Source organism: Pelophylax lessonae (genome assembly GCF_965119305.1).
Source record: "Pelophylax lessonae genome assembly, chromosome: 2".
Taxonomy (NCBI): Eukaryota; Metazoa; Chordata; class Amphibia; order Anura; family Ranidae; genus Pelophylax; species Pelophylax lessonae.
Window position 1 is genome coordinate 745,606,587 of NC_138769.1, and position 22,740 is coordinate 745,629,326.

Here is a 22,740-nt window from a genome sequence, read left to right on the forward strand (position 1 = left end):
TATATATATATATATATATATATATTTTTTTTTTTTTTTAAGCATGTTTGTGTATATATAAATTTATATTTTTTATACTAGCATATATATATATATATATAAATTTTAAAACTTTTATTAAATTTTATTGTGCCTTAAATTCTATGCAATATTTAAAAAATATGTACAATTTCATGTCATGTCTTCAGCTTTTTGTCTTCTGATTTTGTCTTCTTGGTAATATATATATATATCTTCTTGGTAATATATATATATATATTACCAAGAAGACAAAATCAGAAGACAAAAAGCTGAAGACATGACATGAAATTGTACATATTTTTTAAATATTGCATAGAATTTAAGGCACAATAAAATTTAATAAAAGTTTTAAAATTACATGAAATAAAAACAATTGGCTATATAAAAAGTTAGAGATATTATATATACACTGTGCTTTATAAAAGTATAAGACCCCCCCTCCCCCCCTTTAACATTGCAAGCATTTAATATAATTTTTTTCACATGCTCATAAATTAGATAAAAGGGAAAACCTGATTCAAAAATTTTTAATGGGTGAATGACCTAAGAAAAGTCTGTCTTGATTTATCACAACATAACACACAAATATACGTCAACCATACAACCACAAATAAAGCGGCAATCTACTAATCTACAAATTAAACCATTTTTACTTTCTTTATGGAACTAAGGATGAACATTAAAATTTTGCCAAGTTTATGTGACGGAAAATAGAAACACCTAGATCTATGTTTTGGTAAGTAAGTGTCACAACAAAAAGATGCATTGTCCAAACTAATACAAACTTTCTCGATTATAGAAATGCCAAAGTGCTTTGTGAAGACATGCGGTTATGTCACCGGACGTAAATCCACATTTCCAAAACAACCTACTCGCATCCAAGTTTGGTTAGCAAATGCAGGAATGGATGAAAACATGATTCCAGATTTTACAAAATTGATATTGGAAGATGAAAGAGGAGACAAGTTTAGAATCTGTTCCATGCATTTTGATAGGGATTGTTACGTCATCAAAGGAACCAAAAAATGTTTACAGGCAAATGCTGTGCCGACTATTTTTCCACCAACCAGTTCAAGTATACTTTCTGATGACAGCTGGGAAAAAAGACTGTCAAAAAGAAGAAGGACTGAAGACAAAAGCGGTGAACCATGCACATCTCAGTGTAAATGTCCTTGTCATCAGTCCTCACAGAAGATCAAACTCTGCACAGATGTGAGTACCCAAACAGTTGACTTTGAATTGGAATGGGATAAATCAGAGGAAAGTTATTTCAAAGTAGCAAAGGAGGAAAGCATAATTCATGATCACCCGTATGTCCAAGAATTTACATATTTTATACAGCCTCTGCATGAGTCCACACCACTCAAAGATGTTTTTCCTTCTTCGTCGAAATGCAAGGTCCCTGTCCAATCAATGGACATTGAAGGTCCATCTGCTTCTGTACAAACACCTATAAATGTTTTGTCAGACAATGAGTCAGTGAGTGATTCACCCCTACCAAGCATTTTGATAGAAAAAAAAAGGAAATTAAAGTATGAGCAGGACTCCAGTTTTCACATTTCCGCATGTGAATCACCAGAAAAATTTGAGCATGAGGAATTGTTAGCAAGTCAAGATCCAAACACAGTAATAAAAGAAAAAAAATACATTGTCTTTGAAAGTTGCCTCGACCCCATCTTGATGGAAATGAGATGCCCACGGAGAAGTTGCTCAGCTAAAATTACCAAACTCGATAAAAAATATGTGGGATTGATGGTAATTGTACATTCCATATGCCAATCACAACATAATTTAAAGCTGTGGCAGAGTCAGCCAAAAATTAAGAATATTACCGCTGGAAACATCATCATTGCTGGATCAATAGTTCTTTCAGGATCTAGTTACGCAAAATTTAAAGAACTATGCGATTATGCTGGAATTCTTATGTTTGGGAAGTCTTCTTTTCATAGCAGCCAACAACGTTTTGTATTTCCAGCTGTAGACATTGCATGGAAAAAGGAACAAGAAGAGGTCCAGAGCTTGGTAAAGGAAAACCCATTGTTCCTGGTGGGCGATGGGCAATGTGATAGTCCTGGATTCTCTGCCAAATATTGTACATACACTTTTATGGACAGAATATCCAAAAAAATTGTAGATTTAGAGGTGGTTCAGGTCACACAGACCACTTCATCTGTCGCCATGGAGAAATTTGGGTTCATTAAATGCTTAGACAGAATACTGGAGAACAATTTGGAAGTCCATTTGTGACGGTACTCGCCGTCACTGAGACTAAAAAAAAAAACTATGTGACAGATAAATTCATGGTTTGGACTGCTCAGTTGATCAGACTTGTAACAGATGCATGCCATCAGCTCAAACACCTGTCTTCCATGGATTGTAAATCATGTTGATTTGATCATCTATTGTTTACTGTGGGTTCTCAGTATTTACACTATAATATGTGTATTTGTATCTGTTTTACTTTTGGTGCCGGCAGTCTGGGCTTCCAGGCTGACTTAAGTACGCTGAGCTAATTAGCATGTGAATGATAACCTTGTCTAGATGGGATTAGCCATATAACAGGGGGGGCGTAAGGATAATGGGACTTTAAATGAGGTAGGTTGCTATTACAAATTATCCAAATAAAAATAAAGATAAAATAGTTTCAAAATATTTGTTTATTACTTGCCGCACGATAAAATAATAGATCATGCAGCAATAATCAATAAATAGAATAAATAGAATCTCGCATATTCACAGTACAGATACAAACAATACAGGTATGGACATACAAAAAGGTAGTAGCGGAAATGTCTTGCTAGGCATATACACATAATAAATAGATATATAACAGCAGATACAAATATCATACAACGGCATATATATATATATCAAATACATAGCAAGAATACATCCAGTGGCTCATGGGCTCTTTCATACATATTGCGTAATCCATGTCCTGATAAATCTTCATATTTCATATTTTATGGCTCTACGCGTTTCGTGGAGTTATCATCCACTCTTCAGGAGCTTAGTACAAATTTTCTGTAAATAAGAGCTGGTTTGGGCTAAAGAGATCATATATGGATAAAATTAACACACTGATAAGTTCCCTCGAAAGTTTTCAAAAAATCTATAACTCTGATACTTACATATTAAAAACAACAAAAAAAGTCGCAGAAAAAAATCGCATAGTCTCCCGTCGCTGAGTACACTGTGGATATACGCCTGATCCGGGGCTGAGGCGGTTGTCTCTTGAATTACTTTGTTATTGGTGAGATTACTATCCTGTCATCTATTGCACTTCCACCTTTTCCATGCTCTGCACTTTGTTTTTGTTTTTTTCTTTGTTTTTTCTTTTTTCTTTTTTTTTTTTTTCTCTGGCTGCTTGCTGAATCTTAGCTATGCTGCACCTGGCACAGAAGTTTTTTTCTACTAATGTCCTTCCACCCTTTTTATCACATACAACACTAATATCTGAAAAAGACAAGTAATCTGGACACATTTTTATATATTTAAATTTTATTTTCTTGATTAGATAACTTGGTCACTGATGTGATGAAATCGCTGGTTTTTCCATTTCTTCTGTGGGATTTTTTCTCCTTCTCCCCCCCCCCCCCCTTTATGAGCCAAGTGGCGTTTACCCGCCTCAGCCCCGGATCAGGCGTATATCCACAGTGTACTCAGCGACGGGAGACTATGCGATTTTTTTCTGCGACTTTTTTTGTTGTTTTTAATATGTAAGTATCAGAGTTATAGATTTTTTGAAAACTTTCGAGGGAACTTATCAGTGTGTTAATTTTATCCATATATGATCTCTTTAGCCCAAACCAGCTCTTATTTACAGAAAATTTGTACTAAGCTCCTGAAGAGTGGATGATAACTCCACGAAACGCGTAGAGCCATAAAATATGAAATATGAAGATTTATCAGGACATGGATTACGCAATATGTATGAAAGAGCCCATGAGCCACTGGATGTATTCTTGCTATGTATTTGATATATATATACGCCGTTGTATGATATTTGTATCTGCTGTTATATATCTATTTATTATGTGTATATGCCTAGCAAGACATTTCCGCTACTACCTTTTTGTATGTCCATACCTGTATTGTTTGTATCTGTACTGTGAATATGCGAGATTCTATTTATTCTATTTATTGATTATTGCTGCATGATCTATTATTTTATCGTGCAGCAAGTAATAAACAAATATTTTGAAACTATTTTATCTTTATTTTTATTTGGATATTTGTAATAGCAACCTACCTCATTTAAAGTCCCATTATCCTTACGCCCCCCCTGTTATATACAATATTAGGGATGGAGGTGGTTGCTGTGATGCTTCAGATCAATTATTTTTTCATAGATGGGATTAGCCATGAGTCAGCTCTACCTCGTTATCTATTCATTATGTGATGCTTTTATGTAAATATTCAGGCCATTGTTCATGTGGTGACTGTCATGCTTCTCAAGTGTATAAAAGTCTACTGCTTGTTTTAATAAAGGAGTTAGTTGTTTCCAGACACATACAAGCTAAGTTCAGGCTAGTTCTTGTATGGAGGGCGGCTGGAATATCTCTATATGTCCAGACTGGAGGAAGCCTTATACTGACGGAAGACCACAAGCACGGTGTGGGTCGACGGTTCCGTTACATTGGTGGCAAGCGGTGGGATGCTTCCTGCAGTCTGGAACATCCAAACCTCCACCAGGATCCAAGGTCCGGGGAGCAGAAGAGGAGAGGTACAGATATCAGCCGCCATGGAAGAGGAATTCGGAAGGAGGTTGCGAGAGATGCGGATACAGCATAGGGGACCGGTGTCAGAGAAGGTCCTGCTGGGATGGCACGATTCAATCCGATTGGAACTCTGGGAGGAAGCGCTAGCCTGTGAGCAGCGACACCAGGGAAAAATCCTCCCCTCCTTCCAGGAAAGGTACTGGTCACAGTACGAAGTGCGAATGGTGTTTTTGGGGAGACAACCGCATAAGGAATGGAAAGCTGAGTTAAGCAGGCTGGTCCAGGTGGAGATGCGGTTGGATGAGAGCTATAGAGCCCTCCGCTGGTATGTAACCCAAGTGTGCCCATGGACAGCAGATGGCAGCCCAACAGAAGGCTTTTGCTACGGCGGCCTGGGGCTGTTATTAGAGAGGCTGTCTGAGGACCCTGACTTTGGGAGCGATTTGGAGTGGCGTTTGGAGGAAATCTTAGAATACAGAGAACAGATGCTGAATGTCTTGGACGTGCACTGGGTACTGGAAGATTTGGAATTTCTAGCTAATCAGGAATGGGAGCTTGAGATCGCCTACAGACAGCTGCTAGACTCTGCTCAGTGCCAGGCCTGGGCTCCCCTTGCCTGGGAATACCCAGAAGTACCAGCTGACAGTCCAGAAATCGTGAATGAAGAGTCGGCAATGTGGCACAGTAATAGTGTGCTTTGCACACCTGCACCCACGGTTTTGGATGCGGAGGTCTTATGGCGGATGCAGCATGTGCTGACTCACCTTGACGAACCTGTTTCTGCACAGGACGAGCTTGGATGGAGGAATGCATCTGTTCAGCCGCTGGATAAAGGTATGGGAGAAGAGGAAGCCATCTTCATTCCCAAACCACGGATTACAAATTTAAAGGACTTTCCATTGGAAGATGATTTGGATTATAAATCACCTACAAAAGTGTTGGCACTGGGCCCAAGTGCCACCAGTCCATGTCCTGGACTTTCAGCAATTCCAGAGACTGGAGATTTATTAGACTTTTCTGCTGAGGAGGAACATCCCAGTGAGCCTACAGCAGATGAGCAACCATCCAGGCCTAGCGCTGCTGACCTCTGGATGCAACAATTGGTGACCCAGCAAGATGTGTGCAAGGCCACTGACTTTTCAGTTTATGTTCCTGCAGAACAGCTGGCATTGGGGCCTAGCACTACTGAGCTCTGCCCAACACCAACAGCAGCTTCAGCCTCCCAGAGAGAAGAGGCAGCTGACCTTTCTGCTACACCACTGACAGGGACATGGGATTTCAGGCCAGCAGCATGTGTGGAGTTACAAGAAACTTCTACAGCAGAAGCGCTGACAACTGGACAGAGGGTCCAAGACCTCTGCCCCACACCTGCAGCAGTCCCGGAGGCCCAGGGTGAGAAAATGGTGGTCAGTCCCCCAGCAGCAGATCAGGATCCAGGGGGAGAAGAGACAAGAGGTTGCCGGAGCAGATTACGTGGAGTCCCCAGCAGAAGTGCTGGCAACAGAGCAGAGTGCTGCTGGCCTCTGCCCTCAACTCACAAGGGATGGATTTCCTGAGCAGGTGGATGAGACTACAATCCCCACCTGTATACCCCAGGGATGCTGGGCAGTCGGCTCAGATCCCCAACAGCATGAGGGAGTGAGCCCAGCCACCCTGTCTTCTCTCCAGCAGCTGAAAGGACTCCAGGGAGAAGGGCCAGTCCACGCTTCTTCCCTACAGCGGGTATGTTCTGCGAGAGAGGCAGAGATTGGTTGGGTGAGTAATGCTCCCTTTGGGACAATTTGCTTGGGGTACTGTGTGGGTATAGACATTGGGGGGCTGGAACTACAGACTACCTTCAAAGTCAACCCATTTGGGGTCCCCTACTGTGTTAGTCTCCTTCCAGAAGCAGAGAGATGTGACGGTAGTCACTTTGGTTGGGGGGTCCTTGGAACACAGCTTACCTTAGAGAGGTTGGGAAATACCTCTCTCAACCCCCTAGGCACTTCTTATGTCTAAATCACCCTGTGTCTTTTAGGGACACAGGGTGACCAAGAAGCCCAGTCTGGCCTGCCCAAACCAGACTTCCACAGACTGATTGGCTACGAGAGCTCCATGCGCCCTGCCGGGACAAACTTACAAGCTATGTGGAACTTTGTCAAGGAAGTTGCCATGATGGATTGACTCTTTGGGACTTGTTACCCGACGAACTCAGGCACAGACCAGTTGGGGGTCTGGTACCTGGTTCGTCTACCTTTTGGGGGAAGATATGTGACGGTACTCGCCGTCACTGAGACTAAAAAAAAACTATGTGACAGATAAATTGATGGTTTGGACTGCTCAGTTGATCAGACTTGTAACAGATGCATGCCATCAGCTCAAACACCTGTCTTCCATGGATTGTAAATCATGTTGATTTGATCATCTATTGTTTACTGTGGGTTCTCAGTATTTACACTATAATATGTGTATTTGTATCTGTTTTAATTTTGGTGCCGGCAGTCTGGGCTTCCAGGCTGACTTAAGTATGCTGAGCTAATTTGCATGTGAATGATAACCTTGTCTAGATGGGATTAGCCATGAGTCAGCTCTACCTCGTTATCTATTCATTATGTGATGCTTTTATGTAAATATTCAGGCCATTGTTCATGTAGTGACTGTCATGCTTCTCAAGTGTATAAAAGTCTACTGCTTGTTTTAATAAAAGAGTTAGTTGTTTCCAGACACATACAAGCTAAGTTCAGGCTAGTTCTTGTATGGGGGGCGGCTGGAATATCTCTATATGTCCAGACTGGAGGAAGCCTTATACTGACGGAAGACCACAAGCACGGTGTGGGTCGACGGTTCCGTTACACCATTTCATCGGCACTGATCGACATACCGGAATTAGAAAAGTGTTAAGTGGTCCACGTTATCAACCTATCAAGCACCAATTCGACATTTGGCACTACGTGAAAAATATAAAAAGAAAGTTGCTTCAATTGACCAAGAAAAAGGCCTACAGACCACTAACACCGTGGATTGGGCCTATTCTAAACCACTTTTATTGGTGCAGCAGAACGTCCAAAGGAGATGGGGATTATTTTAAAATGAGATGGGAGTCAATACTTTATCATGTCATAAATGTACATACATGGAAAGTTGGAGAGGAGGAGTATGGGTGCTTACATGAGGCAAGTTTTCCTGAATCTGAGGATCTCCAATGGCTTCAAAAGAAGAGCCCAGCTTATGACGCCCTATCTCAGTTAGTGAAAGATCCCCAAATCCAGAAGGACATACCTCACCTTACATATTTTTGTCAAACCGGAGCCATAGAGACATTCCATAGTATGATGTTAAAATATAGACCAAAAAGAATACATTACAGGTTTGACTCTATGGACGCACGGACAAAAGTGGCAGCTTTACGCCACAACAAAAATATTGTAAGGAGACCTGCACTAATAGAAAAAAAAATGGAATCAGGCGAAACAGTGAAATTACAAAGGATGAACCGGGAGTTTCCACGTGGTCGGAAAAAGTGGATAGCCAGACATGTGTACGAAAAAATGACTTTAACACATGTCATTCCAATTTTAGGGGACATGATAAGATTAATTTCTGGACATGTTCATTCCACATGGGTTTCTAAAAATAAAGAAATGCCGTGCAATATAGCACCTGCAGAAAGACCGGATACATCTACTGCCATCCAGGAACATCGAACAAGATTTCCACATCTGATAACATAATCTGTGGTGAGTAAATACACACAATGTAACTAATATCTATCTATCTATCTATCTATCTATCTATCTATCTATCTATCTATCTATCTATCTATCTATCTATCTATCTATCTATCTATCTATCTATCTATCTATCTATCTATCTATCTATCTATCTATCTATCTATCTATCTATCTATCTATCTATCTATCTCTATCTATCTATCTATCTATCAACACCAAACACCACCTACCCACACACCCTAAACACTTCAATAAAAAAAATTATTTAAAAAAAAAGTATGGAAATTTTGGGACTAAATATTTAAAGCAATGTTGACAATTATGCTGGGATGTCAACGTTAAAATGCAAAGTGAATAATATACACACGACCATAGCACAAATTACAGAAACAATAATGAATTATAAATTAGTTATTTGCAATCACAATCCAATTTATTTGAAAAATATAATAAAAAAACTACTCAGATGCCATTTCAGAAGCATCGTAGTCATTACTACACATGAAACCCACATATGAATCATCAGGATCAGGAAAAGCATGTCTGACGGCATTCACTGCACATGATGGAACTACTCTTCTGTTTCCTTTGCCCAAGTAGCCATATATCCAAGCAGTGAAGCTCCTGTACGCAGTCTTTCTTAGTCTCCTAAAAAAAAAAAAAAATATATAAATATAAAAAAAATATAATCACTCTAATAATTAAATTAATTATTTTCAATAAAAAATAGAATTGAAGAAAGATGGAATGAAAAACAAATAAAAAAAATGTGCATAGAGAACATTGAATTACTTTACATTATACATCATATATAAATAACTTTACAAGATATATTAGTATGCAAATATTTGACATATATTAAAATTTAATGTTATACCTGTTGTTTTCAGGGTCTATAGACGGTGGATATTGATGGATGGCTATGCAGTTTATTTTTACTAGGTTCTCAGTGGTGAAGAAAAGTTTGAAGGTTTCACACTCTATGATGCAATCTTCACCATCCGGGATGCTGCCCTCCACCTCATTTATCTCCTGGCAGCATACAGATTCCACAGGAGTAGCCATTGGGATGCAGTTCCCACACCTGCACCAGTCTTTGTTGCCAAGACGAGATATGTCGCCCTCCTCTTCACTCTCGGATGTGTGCTGGCAAATCTTCTTGGTGGGATTCACTGGAAACGCTGGATCCTGTTCAATCGGTGGATATTCCTTCCAAATTTCATCGATAAGCATTTTGCTCTTTTTTAACCCAAAAAAAAAAAATACAAAGGGTTAACATTTTTAATATTTTATAATTTACATTTTTATTTCAGATATGATGTGTAATTTATAATTATGTTTGTAAAGATTTTTTTAATCTTTTTTTTTATAATAAAATTTGGTTTTATAACACATTATAAGCATCTTTATTGAAAAATATAGAGCAATAGCAATATTCATAATTTCGTTATCTAGAATATAAAAATTTTTTATATAATTTTTTAAAGTTATGCTTACTCTCTCCTCCCAAGTTGCCTTCCTGGAACCACTGCAGGATGGCTTTTCACCTTCCATGTTAGAAAATCTAAAATAAAAAAAAATAATTAAAATCCCTTTGAACTTTTATATTTTGGATAGAGATATATTATATATATATATATATATATATATATATATACATATACACATAAACACACACACACGCACATACCCATACACATAGGATATCTAGGATGAGTAGAGCCCTTACAGATGTTATGTGCATGTTTTTGTTTGGGGTTTAAATGTGCCCCTTAAATTTCAGTTCAATATAAGCAGTGTTCTCCTTAAAATTGATCCCAATATAAGCAGGGTGCCCCTTAAATTTCAGTCCAATATAAGCAGTGTTCCCCTTAAAATTGATCCCAATATAAGCAAGGTTCCCCTTAAATTTCAGTCCAATATAAGCAGTGTGCCCATTAAAATTGATCCCAATATAAGCAGTGTGCCCCTTAAATTTCAGTCCAATATAAGCAGTGTGCCCCTTAAATTTCAGTCCAATATAAGCAGTGTGCCCCTTAAATTTCAGTCCAATATAAGCAGGGTGCCCCTTAAATTTCAGTCCAATATAAGCAGTGTGCCCCTTAAAATTGATCCCAATATAAGCAGGTTGCCCCTTAAATTTCAGACCAATATAAGCAGTGTTCCCCTTAAAATTAATCCCAATATAAGCAGTGTGCCCCTTAAATTTCAGTCCAATATAAGCAGGGTTCCCCTTAAAATTGATCCCAATATAAGCAGGGTGCCCCTTAAATTTCAGTACAATATAAGCAGGGTTCCCCTTAAATTTCAGACCAATATAAGCAGGGTTCCCCTTAAAATTGATCCCAATATAAGCAGGGTTCCCCTTAAATTTCAGTCCAATATAAGCAGGGTTCCCCTTAAATTTCAGTCCAATATAAGCAGTGTGCCCCTTAAAATTGATCCCAATATAAGCAGGGTTCCCCTTAAATTTCAGTCCAATATAAGCAGTGTGCCCCTTAAAATTGATCCCAATATAAGCAGTGTGCCCCTTAAATTTCAGTCCAATATAAGCAGGGTGCCCCTTAAATTTCAGTCCAATATAAGCAGGGTTCCCCTTAAAATTGATCCCAATATAAGCAGGGTTCCCCTTAAATTTCAGTCCAATATAAGCAGGGTTCCCCTTAAAATTGATCCCAATATAAGCAGGGTTCCCCTTAAATTTCAGTCCAATAGAAGCACGGTTCCCCTTAAAATTGATCCCAATATAAGCAGGGTGCCCCTTAAATTTCAGTCCAATATAAGCAGTGTTCCCCTTAAAATTGATCCCAATATAAGCAGTGTGCCCCTTAAATTTCAGTCCAATATAAGCAGTGTGCCCCTTAAATTTCAGTCCAATATAAGCAGTGTGCCCCTTAAAATTCAGTCCAATATAAGCAGTGTGCCCCTTAAAATTGATCCCAATATAAGCAGTGTGCCCCTTAAATTTCAGTCCAATATAAGCAGGGTGCCCCTTAAATTTCAGTCCAATACAAGCAGTGTTCCCCTTAAAATTGATCCCAATATAAGCAGGGTGCCCCTTAAATTTCAGTCCAATATAAGCAGTGTTCCCCTTAAATTTCAGTCCAATATAAGCAGTGTGCCCCTTAAAATTGATCCCAATATAAGCAGGGTTCCCCTTAAATTTCAGTCCAATATAAGCAGGGTTCCCCTTAAAATTGATCCCAATATAAGCAGGGTTCCCCTTAAATTTCAGTCCAATATAAGCAGTGTGCCCATTAAAATTGATCCCAATATAAGCAGTGTGCCCCTCAAATTTCAGTACAATATAAGCAGGGTTCCCCTTAAATTTCAGACCAATATAAGCAGTGTTCCCCTTAAAATTGATCCCAATATAAGCAGTGTGCCCCTTAAATTTCAGTCCAATATAAGCAGTGTTCCCCTTAAATTTCAGTCCAATATAAGCAGTGTGCCCCTTAAAATTGATCCCAATATAAGCAGGGTGCCCCTTAAATTTCAGTCCAATATAAGCAGTGTTCCCCTTAAATTTCAGTCCAATATAAGCAGTGTGCCCCTTAAAATTGATCCCAATATAAGCAGGGTTCCCCTTAAATTTCAGACCAATATAAGCAGGGTTCCCCTTAAAATTGATCCCAATATAAGCAGGGTTCCCCTTAAATTTCAGTCCAATATAAGCAGGGTTCCCCTTAAAATTGATCCCAATATAAGCAGTGTGCCCCTTAAATTTCAGTACAATATAAGCAGGGTTCCCCTTAAATTTCAGACCAATATAAGCAGTGTTCCCCTTAAAATTGATCCCAATATAAGCAGTGTGCCCCTTAAATTTCAGTCCAATATAAGCAGGGTTCCCCTTAAATTTCAGCCCAATATAAGCAGAGTTCCCCTTTAAATTCAGCACTTTATAAGCAGGGTGCCCCCCTAAATTTCGTCAAAATATATGCAGGGTTCCACCTAAATTTCACACAAAGATAAGCAGGGTGCCCCTTTAATAAAATTTGTGATGCTGGGCAAGCAATATAAAACATACCTGTGTCCTGTAAATGATCGGTGGTGCGCTCGCTCGCTCGCTCTCTGTATGTTTGTTTGTCTCTATGCTCCTCTCTCTCCTCTCCTGCACGTTGTTGGAGCTTCCGGGAGGCGGGGGGTGGATTTATAGGGGCGGCAACTTCCTGTAACATTGCCGTCCCTATGGAAACCAGTACTATGCCGATCGCATAGTACTGGGCATGCGCGAGAATTTGCGCTCGACTCACAGGCCTACGCCCACTGGAATCAGGAAGAAGGGAAGACATTTCCCCAGAACGGACTCGGCAATCCACAACAAAGATGGCGCCGCACAGCAGAAATTATATAAAGTAAGATTTTATTCTTGCAAACTGATTATTTCACCATTCTAACCAGGATTAGCGGATGTATCGATGTGTAAGGGTGATTGTTAGGGGGAGATTGAAAAAAAAAAAAACGATTTTGTGCCCGGAACTCCGCTTTAAAAGGATGTCCCGAGTAGTCATTGAGTCCCCAGCTATCAGCGGGGTGGTGTTATGGCACACATATTTAGAGGATCCATGCCTGGAGAGTGGGCCCTGCCATCCGTGGCCATTTGCATTGGCTGGGAGCACAGCTGTTAGTGGGTGGCCATTAAGTGTTAGACACTTGAAATTCATTTCGGTGCGAATACAAATTCATGATGGAGAATCAGCCGCCCCTCACATCACCGGGTAAGAGGAGACTTTATTGTAAAGGAGACATAGAAACAATGTACAGTATTCAGTCAGTGTGTGTTTCCTACAGATGGATCCAGTAATGGAAACCCACCAGAGAGATGTCCCCGTCCTCTGTATTCCCGGGATTCCACACAGGAAGGTCACACCATCCCTCACCATCATCAGGTAGATGAGGAACAATCACTGATAGTATCATTAGGATCTGTACATTATCTGCATTGTTACCATTGATGTCATTTTTATTATATATTCAGAGTGAAAACCTGAGAGATTCTAAAGTTGAGGTTAAAGAAGAGATAAAAGAGGAGGATGATGAGGATGGGGTGATGGAGGAGTCAGAATTTCTAAAGGAATGCAAAGATCTGTACCAGGACACCATGGTGGAGTCATCCAGCTACAGAAACCCACCAGAGAGATGTCCCCGTCCTCTGTATTCCCGGGATTCCACACAGGAAGGTCACACCATCCCTCAATGTTACAAGGTTGGTGGAATGGAGCATCTAGAACATGGACTTCTAGAGAGGATGTCTTTTTTTTATATAATATCACAATAATGAAGCTTATATCTTCCAGATGATATTCTCTCTCATTTTCTTGGTTTAGAGTGGAGATCCAATCGATATAGAATTTGAGGTTAAAGCAGAAGAAGAAGAGACATATGTGAGGGATGATCAGCAATCTATGGAGGATGGAATAACGGGGACCCTTATAGAGGAGGACATTCCTACAGAGATCAGCACAGGTTGGTCATTAACACTAAATACATTCCTCCACCCATACTGCTCACTGATTGGCCCAGAGTAGGGGGGGGGGGGACTGGGTGATATCAGCCTGTAATACCCTGGTCACTTCCCTGAGCTGTGTTCCCCGTCCTGTATTCCTGTATTTCTCTCGGATATTCTTCCTTCTCTGTGCTGCAGACACAATTTATGTCTCTAGACTGGATTTATGGGGATTCTGGGGTTCAGCTGGCAGCAAAATGTTGATGTTCACCATAGGTGTTGCTTGACCTAGACACCTGGGGTATGAACCTTGGTTCTTCTACCCCATGTCTGGGTCTACCAAGATCTCTGACAGAACAATTCTCCCGGGGTTACTTGCTCTGTTATGTCCCGGGTGGAGGGATATGTCTGTATAGTCTCACACCCAGGTCACTGAGTGCAGTCTCAGGAGATGAGAGGCAGCGTTGTGGGACCTCTGCAACTGATTACTGAACACAAATATTATGACTCCTGACCCCTGCACTATATACTCTGTTCTACATTACATAATCCTGACCCCTGCACTATATACTCTATTTTGTACATTACATACTCTTGACCCCTGCACTATATACTCTATGTTGTACATTACATACTCTTGACCCCTGCACTATATACTCTATTTTTTACATTACATACTCTTGACCCCTGCACTATATACTCTATGTTGTACATTACATACTTCTGGCCCTGCACTATATACTCTTTGTTGTACATTACATACGCCTGACTCCTACACTATATATTCTATGTTTTATATGACATACTCCTGGTCCCTGCACTATATTCTTTATGTTGTAAATGTAGCACCCTACAGGTAGGTGCTATGTAAAGGTATAGTGGGCCTTGTCTGTCTAACAGCAGGGTTGTAATTTATTTGGTTAGGGTGTCAGGGCTTCCAGATGTGCCTGCTGTGGGGAGAAGTATCCCCACTGACTCCTGTGAGAGGCTTCTCAAAAGGCAGTGTGGGAAGCCCAATCAGGGGACACATACAGGCTTGTAACTACCTCAGAAGACAGATTATGCTGCTAAGGATTCTGGGAGTGGGTATAAGTTTGGCGTGTCTTTGGCGGGAGCAGAGTCCCAGAAGGGAGAGTACGGCTGTCTCTCCTCCTGTCTGAGGAAGTGGATGTCTCGGGGTGTCGCCTGAGAATCCAGAGAGTGCTGAGCTGAGAGGATCCGGTGTGCCGAGAGCCTGTGAAGCGTGAGAGGGTTCAGTCCCAGGAAAGCCTACACAGGTCGTGAGTACTGCGGATTGCCCCTGGGGGTCTGCCAGAGTCAGAGGGGACCACTCCGGAAGAGGTTTTGGGATCCAGTGCCAGCTAGCTGAAAGGGGGTACCTAGGTTGACGACCCTGAAGTTACAGAGGGGGGTACAAAGTCAGTGAACCCCGAAGAACTCTTGGGCCCTGAATTGTACAGAGTGTGTCAGTTAACAGTTGCAGCTTTACAGAAATCTACAGTGTACTACCTCAAGCCAGTGCAAGGCGGGAGGGGAGTATTCAGTGACTTTGCAGTAAAGCAGTGTCAATAATTCTACAATTCCCAGTCCTGGGTCTTCTAGACTTATTGTCGAGGATCCAGCGCTTCTATCAAGCTACAGTTTGTTCTCAGAGACAGTGAGCGTTGGCTGGAGTCAAGGAAGCACCAACGGCCATTTTTCCAGGAATAAGTCCCAAGTGTAATTAGTCAAGCCTAAAGGAGTATCCCACTCATTCCCTTCTCCCATCCCCCTTTTCTACAATAAAAGCCACAAAACCAAGATGCCGGAGTTGTCCATGTCTCAGTTCTCACACCCAGGGCCGCAGCTCACATGGGCTGGAGAGGTAATCTGTAACAATGGCGGACCCACATCAGGCCACAGGCCTGGAAAACCTGCTACATACATTACATACTCCTGACCCCTGCACTATATACTCTATGTTGTACATTACATAATCCTGACCCCTGCACTATATACTCTGTTGTACATTACATACTCCTGACCCCCTGCACTATATACTCTGTGTTGTACAATACATACTCCTGACCCCTGCACTATATACTCTATGTTGTACATTACATACTCCTCACCCCTGCACTATAAATCATGGACTAAATAAGGAAGTGCGGGACTTCTTGTGTTGGGAAGATGGCAATGAGTGATAGAGGGGGAGGGGACACTCATCCTATAATCCCCTCATCACTGTCACTCCTATAAAAGACAGTTCTCGTTGTTTCCTCACTCTCTGACTAAGGTCCATGAATAAAGAAATTAACTGGTAGGAGATCAGAGAACCCATTCACTAGTTACCTTGAGGGGGTAATTGTAAGATCCTCAGAGAGAAAGCTGTGTGATGTGGGCGGAGTCCTGGTTTAGGGGAACCAATCTGCTGATGTCTAGTAATAATCTTTGTATTTCTATTTTAGTAGATGGACAGGAGATGAGGAAAACCTCAGAGGATTGTCTCACTTTGTCTCCAGACTGTAAAGTAGAAGATGAGGACATCACACAGTATAGTCCAGGAGAAAACCCGGCTACCTCAAATGTCCATCCCGCAGCACACAGTGTAGATGGACCATCGTATTCCTCTTATCCTGAGGAACCTCAGACTGTGAGGGACAGTGCCGGACCATCGTATTCCTCTTATCCTGAGGAACCTCCAACAGTGAGGGACGGTGCCGAACCATCGTATTCCTCTTATCCTGAGGAGCCTCAGACTGTGAGGGACGGTGCCATCCTTGCAACAGAGGAGGTTTCCCTGCACGGAGTGCGGGAGAAGTTTCAGTTTTAAATCCAAACTTAATATTCATAAAAGATCTCACACTGGTGAGAAGCCGTATTCCTGTCCTGAGTGTGGGAAATGTTTTTCAGAGAAGTCATATCTTTCCACACATCAGAGATTGCACATGGGTGAGAAGCCGTATTCCTGTCCTGAGTGTGGGAAATGTTTTTCAAAGAAGTCCCATCTTTCCACACATCAGAGATCTCACACTGGTGAGAAGCCGTATTCCTGTCCTGAGTGTGGGAAATGTTTTTCAGAGAAGTCATATCTTTCCACACATCAGAGATTGCACATGGGTGAGAAGCCGTATTTCTGTCCTGAGTGTGGGAAATGTTTTTCACAGAAGTCTGTTCTTTCCACACATCAGAGATTGCACACGGGTGAGAAGCCCTATTCCTGTCCTGAGTGCTGGAAATGTTTTACACACGTGTCCGCTCTTTCCACACATCAGAGATTGCACACAGGTGAGAAGCCGTATTCCTGTACTGAGTGTGAGAAATGTTTTCCACAATTGTCCGCTCTTTCCACACATCAGAGATGGCACACGGGTTAAAAGCCGTATTCCTGTCCTGAGTGAGGGAAATGTTTTTCACAGAAGTCCCATCTTTCCACACATCAGAGATCTCACACGGGTGAGAAGCCCTATTCCTGCCCTGAGTGCGGGAAATGTTTTTCAGAGAAGTCAGTTCTTTCCACACATCAGAGATCGCACACGGGGGAGAAGCCGTATACCTGTCCTGAGTGTGGGAAATGTTTTACACTGAAGTTCAATCTTTCTGTCACGGAACCATGAACCAGACGTACAACAACAGATAAGTGAAAATAAGAAGGCTTTATTGAAAATCAAGCTGTAAAGCAAAAGTCCAAACGGATGGCAAAACCGAAGCAGAGACTTTGCGAAGCCAGAGGTCAGGAGCCAGGAGGGTAGTCAGACGAAGCCGGGATCAGGAACCAGCAGGGTAGTCAGACGAAGTCAGGATCAGGAACCAGCAGGGTAGTCAGACGAAGCCAGGATCAGGAACCAGCAGGGTAATCAGACGAAGCCAGGAGCAGGAACCAGAAGCAGCTGCAGTCTTAGAAGCATGTGAACACAGGGGAACCAAGCAAGGAACTGAAGCCACAGACCTCCTATATATATGAGCTAGGCATCCAGCTCCTCCCAGTGGGAAGGAGAAGCCGCAGAGTGGGAGGCTACAAGAAACCCAGAAACCAAGATGGCCGCCAGCACATGTCAAACGAAGGAGAACAGCAAGAAGGTAAGACCATGACAGTACCTCCCCCTCAAGGGCCCCTCCTCCGCGGAGTAAAGAACGGTTTCTGAGGGAAGCGTGCGTGGAAGGCACGGAGCAAGGCAGGAGCATGGACATCTGCGGAGGGAACCCAGGAACGCTCCTCTGGACCATAACCACGCCAATGAACCAAAAACTGCACCCGACCGCGGACCAGGCATGAGTCCAGGATATTGCTCACCTCATACTCCTCACGATTGCCCACTTGGACCGGACGAGGCCGAGGAACCGAGGAAGTGAAACGATTACACACCAGTGGCTTCAACAGGGAGACATGAAACACGTTGGAGATCCGCATGCCAGGAGGAAGCGCAAGGGCATAGGCTACCGGGTTTACCCTGCTAAGCACTCGGAAGGGACCAACAAAGCGAGGCGCCAGCTTGGGAGTGGGCACTCGAAGGTTGAGGTTGCGGGTGGACAACCATACACGGTCTCCGGCCTGGTAGGAAGGAGCAGGCGCTCGTCTGCGATCAGCCTGGAGTCTCTGGCGCTGCGCAGAGACCTCAAGGGACTTCTGGATCTGTACCCAAGAAGCACGTAGAACGGAAAGGTGATCCTCCACAGCCGGAATATCCTGGGGAGAGAATACCTCCGGTAACACGGCAGGTTGGAACCCATAATTGGCCATGAAGGGAGACGTCCCAGAGGAAGAGTTCACCGCCGTGTTCCTGGCAAACTCAGCCCAAGGCAGGAGGTCAACCCAATTGTCTTGGTGATCGGAGACATAGCAACGAAGGAATTGCTCCAAGGCCTGATTGGATCGTTCTGCGGCCCCATTGGACTGAGGGTGGTAGGCCGAGGAGAAGGAGAGATGAATCCCCAACTGGGAGCAAAAGGCGCGCCAGAACCTGGACACAAACTGACTCCCCCGATCCGACACAATCTCCTTGGGCAAACCGTGCAACCGGAAAACCTCCCTGGCAAAAATTGTGGCCAACTCCTGTGCAGAGGGTAACTTCTTGAGAGTAACACAGTGGCACATTTTGGAAAACCAATCCACAATCATGAGAATGACCGTATGACCTCGGGATGCAGGGAGGTCCACAATGAAATCCATCCCCAGGTGTGACCATGGGCGCTCCCCGGTGGCTATGGGTTGCAGAAGGCCCAACGGAAGGTGCCGAGGGGACTTACTCTGGGCACAAACGGAGCATGCCGCTACATATGCGGCGATGTCGGAACGTAGGGAAGGCCACCAGAACAGACGTGAAACAGCCCAGGACAGCTGATTCTTTCCAGGATGCCCCGCGGTCTTGGAGTTATGGTAGGTTCGCAACAACCGAGTGCGCAACTCCTCAGGCACAAAACATCTGCCGTTGGGTCTCCCAGAGGGAGCACCAGATTGAGCCGCCAAAATCTGCTCACCCAGGGGAGAGGTCAGGCTGGTGCGAATGGCGGCCAGGATCTGATTCGGAGGTATGACCGAAGTCGGAATCGACTCCTCCCTGGACAGGTCGGAGTACTGCCGTGATAAGGCATCCGCCCTGATGTTCTTGGAACCGGGTAGGTAGGAGACCACGTAATTAAAACGTGACAAGAACAGAGCCCATCTGGCCTGACGTGGTGTCAATCTCTTGGCCTCAGAAAGGTAGGTCAGATTCTTGTGGTCCGTCAGGATGAGGACCGGAACCACCGAACCCTCGAGCAAGTGCCTCCATTCTTTAAGGGCCTGCACGATGGGCAATAACTCCCTGTCACCAATCTGATAGTTGCACTCCGCGGAAGACAGTTTCCGGGAGTAAAACCCACAAGGAAGCAGAGGACCCTCTGGTGTTCTACGCTGAGACAGAAGGGCGCCTACTCCCGTCTCAGACGCGTCCACCTCGAGGACAAAGGGCAACCCAGGGTTGGGATGCAACAGAATCGGAGCCGACACAAAGGCGGACTTTAGAGCCTCAAAAGCTCGGATGGCCTCGAGCGGCCAGACCTGGGAATTACTGCCCTTCCTGGTCAGATCCGTGAGAGGCTTGGCTAGCATGGAAAAGTCCCTGATGAACTTCCGATAATAATTGGCGAAGCCCAAAAAGCGCTGCAGGGAGCGAAGACCACTGGGCTGGGGCCACTGTAAGACAGCCGAAACCTTCTCAGGATCCATGGAGAACCCCTCAGCGGAAATGATGTAACCTAAGAAGGTTACCTGGGATCGGTGAAATTCGCATTTCTCAAGCTTACCGAACAGCTTGTTCTCTCGTAACCGTTGCAACACTCGTCTGACATCCAGAATGTGGGTCTCCATGGATTCAGAATATACCAAGATGTCATCCAAATAGACCACCACACACTGCTGCAACAGGTCACGGAAAACATCGTTGATGAATTCCTGAAAGACTGCGGGCGCATTGCACAACCCAAAGGGCATAACCAAGGATTCATAATGACCGGTCCTGGTGTTAAATGCGGTCTTCCACTCATCGCCCGCCTTGATCCTTACGAGGTTATATGCCACCCTCAGGTCCAGTTTGGTAAAGACCGTGGCCCCTTTAAGGTGATCGAACAGCTCGGAAATCAAGGGTATCGGGTAAGCGTTCTTGATCGTGATGCGATTGAGACCCCTGTAATCGATGCAAGGCCTCAACTCACCGCCCTTCTTTTTCACAAAGAAAAATCCAGCCCCTGCCGGGGACGAGGATTTGCGAATGTGTCCGCGTGAAAGCGCCTCCTTCACGTACTCCTCCATGGCCTCATTCTCCGCTACCGACAGTGGATAGACCTTGCCACGAGGAGGAACGGCACCAGGTTGTAACTCGAGGGCACAATCGTATGGGCGGTGCAGAGGTAGGGCAACCGCGCGCACCTTATCGAATACATCTCGGTACTCCTCGTATTCAGGAGGCAACAGAGAGTCCGAGGAAGTACACAGCAACTGACAGGCCCATGGATGCAACTAGCCCCACACTGTGGTGACCATGAGAGGATCTCGGCCGATCTCCAATCGAAAGTCGGATTATGCTTCTGGAGCCAGGGGTACCCCAAGACCACCGAGTAGTGTGGAGACGAAATAACCTGGAAGCAGACCGACTCTCTGTGAACGGCACCAATGGCTATCCCCACTGGAAGGGTCTCATGAGTCACGTGTGGCGGCAGAAGGGGTCTGCCGTCTATCGCCTCAAGAGCCAGTGGAGAACCTCGGGCCTGCAGAGGAATGGAGTTGGCGGCAGCGAACACACTATCAATGAACAAACCACCAGCACCAGAGTCCACCAACGCCTGGGTCGTCACTGAGCCCCCGACCCAGGAGAGGACAACAGTGATCAGTGGTTTGTCAACACGGGAAACCGGGGACGAGGAGACTCCACCCAAGATCTGCCCCCGAATGGATCTCAGGTGCGAGCGTTTCCCGGACGGTTCGGACATGCCAACCGAAAATGCCCACCAAGACCACAGTACATGCATCGGCCCTCACGTCTCCGGAGTACCCTCTCCCCCTTGGACAGGCGAGCAAAGCCCAGCTGCATGGGTTCATCCCCAGCCAAGTCATCCCCAGGAGGCGTGGGAGGAGAGGGAGGCACGGGTGGGACAGCAAAGGTAGGCGCCAATCTGTTAGGAGGCCTCCGCAGACTCTCCTTAAAAGAAGGTCTCTCCCTGAGTCTGGTGTCAATCAAAATCAGGAAAGAAATAAGAGACTCGAGCTCCACTGGTAGGTCCTTAGCTGCAACCTCATCCTTCAAGGCATCCGAGAGACCATGAGAGAAAGCAGCGACCAGAGCCTCATTATTCCAGCCCACCTCTGCTGCCAGGGTACGAAACTCAATGGCATATTCAGCTACGGATCGTGAACCCTGTCTGATGGACATAAGGAGCTTCGCAGCAGAGGCAGCACGAGCCGGCACATCGATTACCCTCCGAAGAGAAGCAACAAAACCGGAAAACTCGGCAACCACCGAATTGTTGTTCTCCCATAAAGGGCTGGCCCAGGCCAAGGCCTTGTCCGAGAGCAGCGAAATTAAGAAGCCCACCTTTGATCTCTCAGTAGGAAAGGCATGTGGCAGCAACTCGAAATAAATGCCCACCTGGTTAAGGAAACCTCGGCACTGAGTTGGCTCTCCCCCAAAGCGCTGTGGAAGGGGGGCAGAACCGGTCATACCCCGAAACACCGCAGGCGCAACAACAGGTGTCGGGGTAGACTCTGGCGCAACAACCGGAGCGGCAGTAGGAGCGGGCCCAGGAGCGACAACCGACCCATCGGCAACGGGAGCGAAATGAGCCGTGCGTTCAAGCAGGATTTGCAACGCCACGGCGAACTGACCCAACAGGTGATCCTGCTGATCAAGTCTGGCAACCAGCGAGGGTAGCGAGGATGGCCCTGTACCGTCAGAATTCATGGCTTGGTCCTAATGTCACGGAACCATGAACCAGACGTACAACAACAGATAAGTGAAAATAAGAAGGCTTTATTGAAAATCAAGCTGTAAAGCAAAAGTCCAAACGGATGGCAAAACCGAAGCAGAGACTTTGCGAAGCCAGAGGTCAGGAGCCAGGAGGGTAGTCAGACGAAGCCGGGATCAGCAACCAGCAGGGTAGTCAGACGAAGCCAGGATCAGGAACCAGCAGGGTAGTCAGACGAAGCCAGGATCAGGAACCAGCAGGGTAATCAGACGAAGCCAGGAGCAGGAACCAGAAGCAGCTGCAGTCTTAGAAGCATGTGAACACAGGGGGACCAAGCAAGGAACTGAAGCCACAGACCTCCTATATATATGAGCTAGGCATCCAGCTCCTCCCAGTGGGAAGGAGAAGCCGCAGAGTGGGAGGC

The 22,740-nt window shown here is 44.3% G+C and overlaps 2 protein-coding genes across 2 annotated transcripts in view; both read left to right on the forward strand.

The window, feature by feature from the left end:
- LOC309548372 (uncharacterized protein) overlaps positions 1-22,740 on the forward strand; it is a gene marked incomplete at both ends in the record, with an annotated part of 1,605,927 nt that overhangs the window by 170,121 nt on the left and 1,413,066 nt on the right.
- Positions 13,140-22,740, forward strand: part of LOC309547863 (uncharacterized protein) — a gene marked incomplete at both ends in the record, with an annotated part of 116,907 nt that continues 107,306 nt past the window's right edge. The window contains 3 exons of the mRNA XM_082247865.1: positions 13,140-13,170; positions 13,244-13,341; positions 13,431-13,662. Of these exons, the coding sequence (XP_082103991.1) occupies positions 13,140-13,170; positions 13,244-13,341; positions 13,431-13,662 (361 nt within the window). The remainder of the gene's footprint in view (positions 13,171-13,243; positions 13,342-13,430; positions 13,663-22,740) is intronic.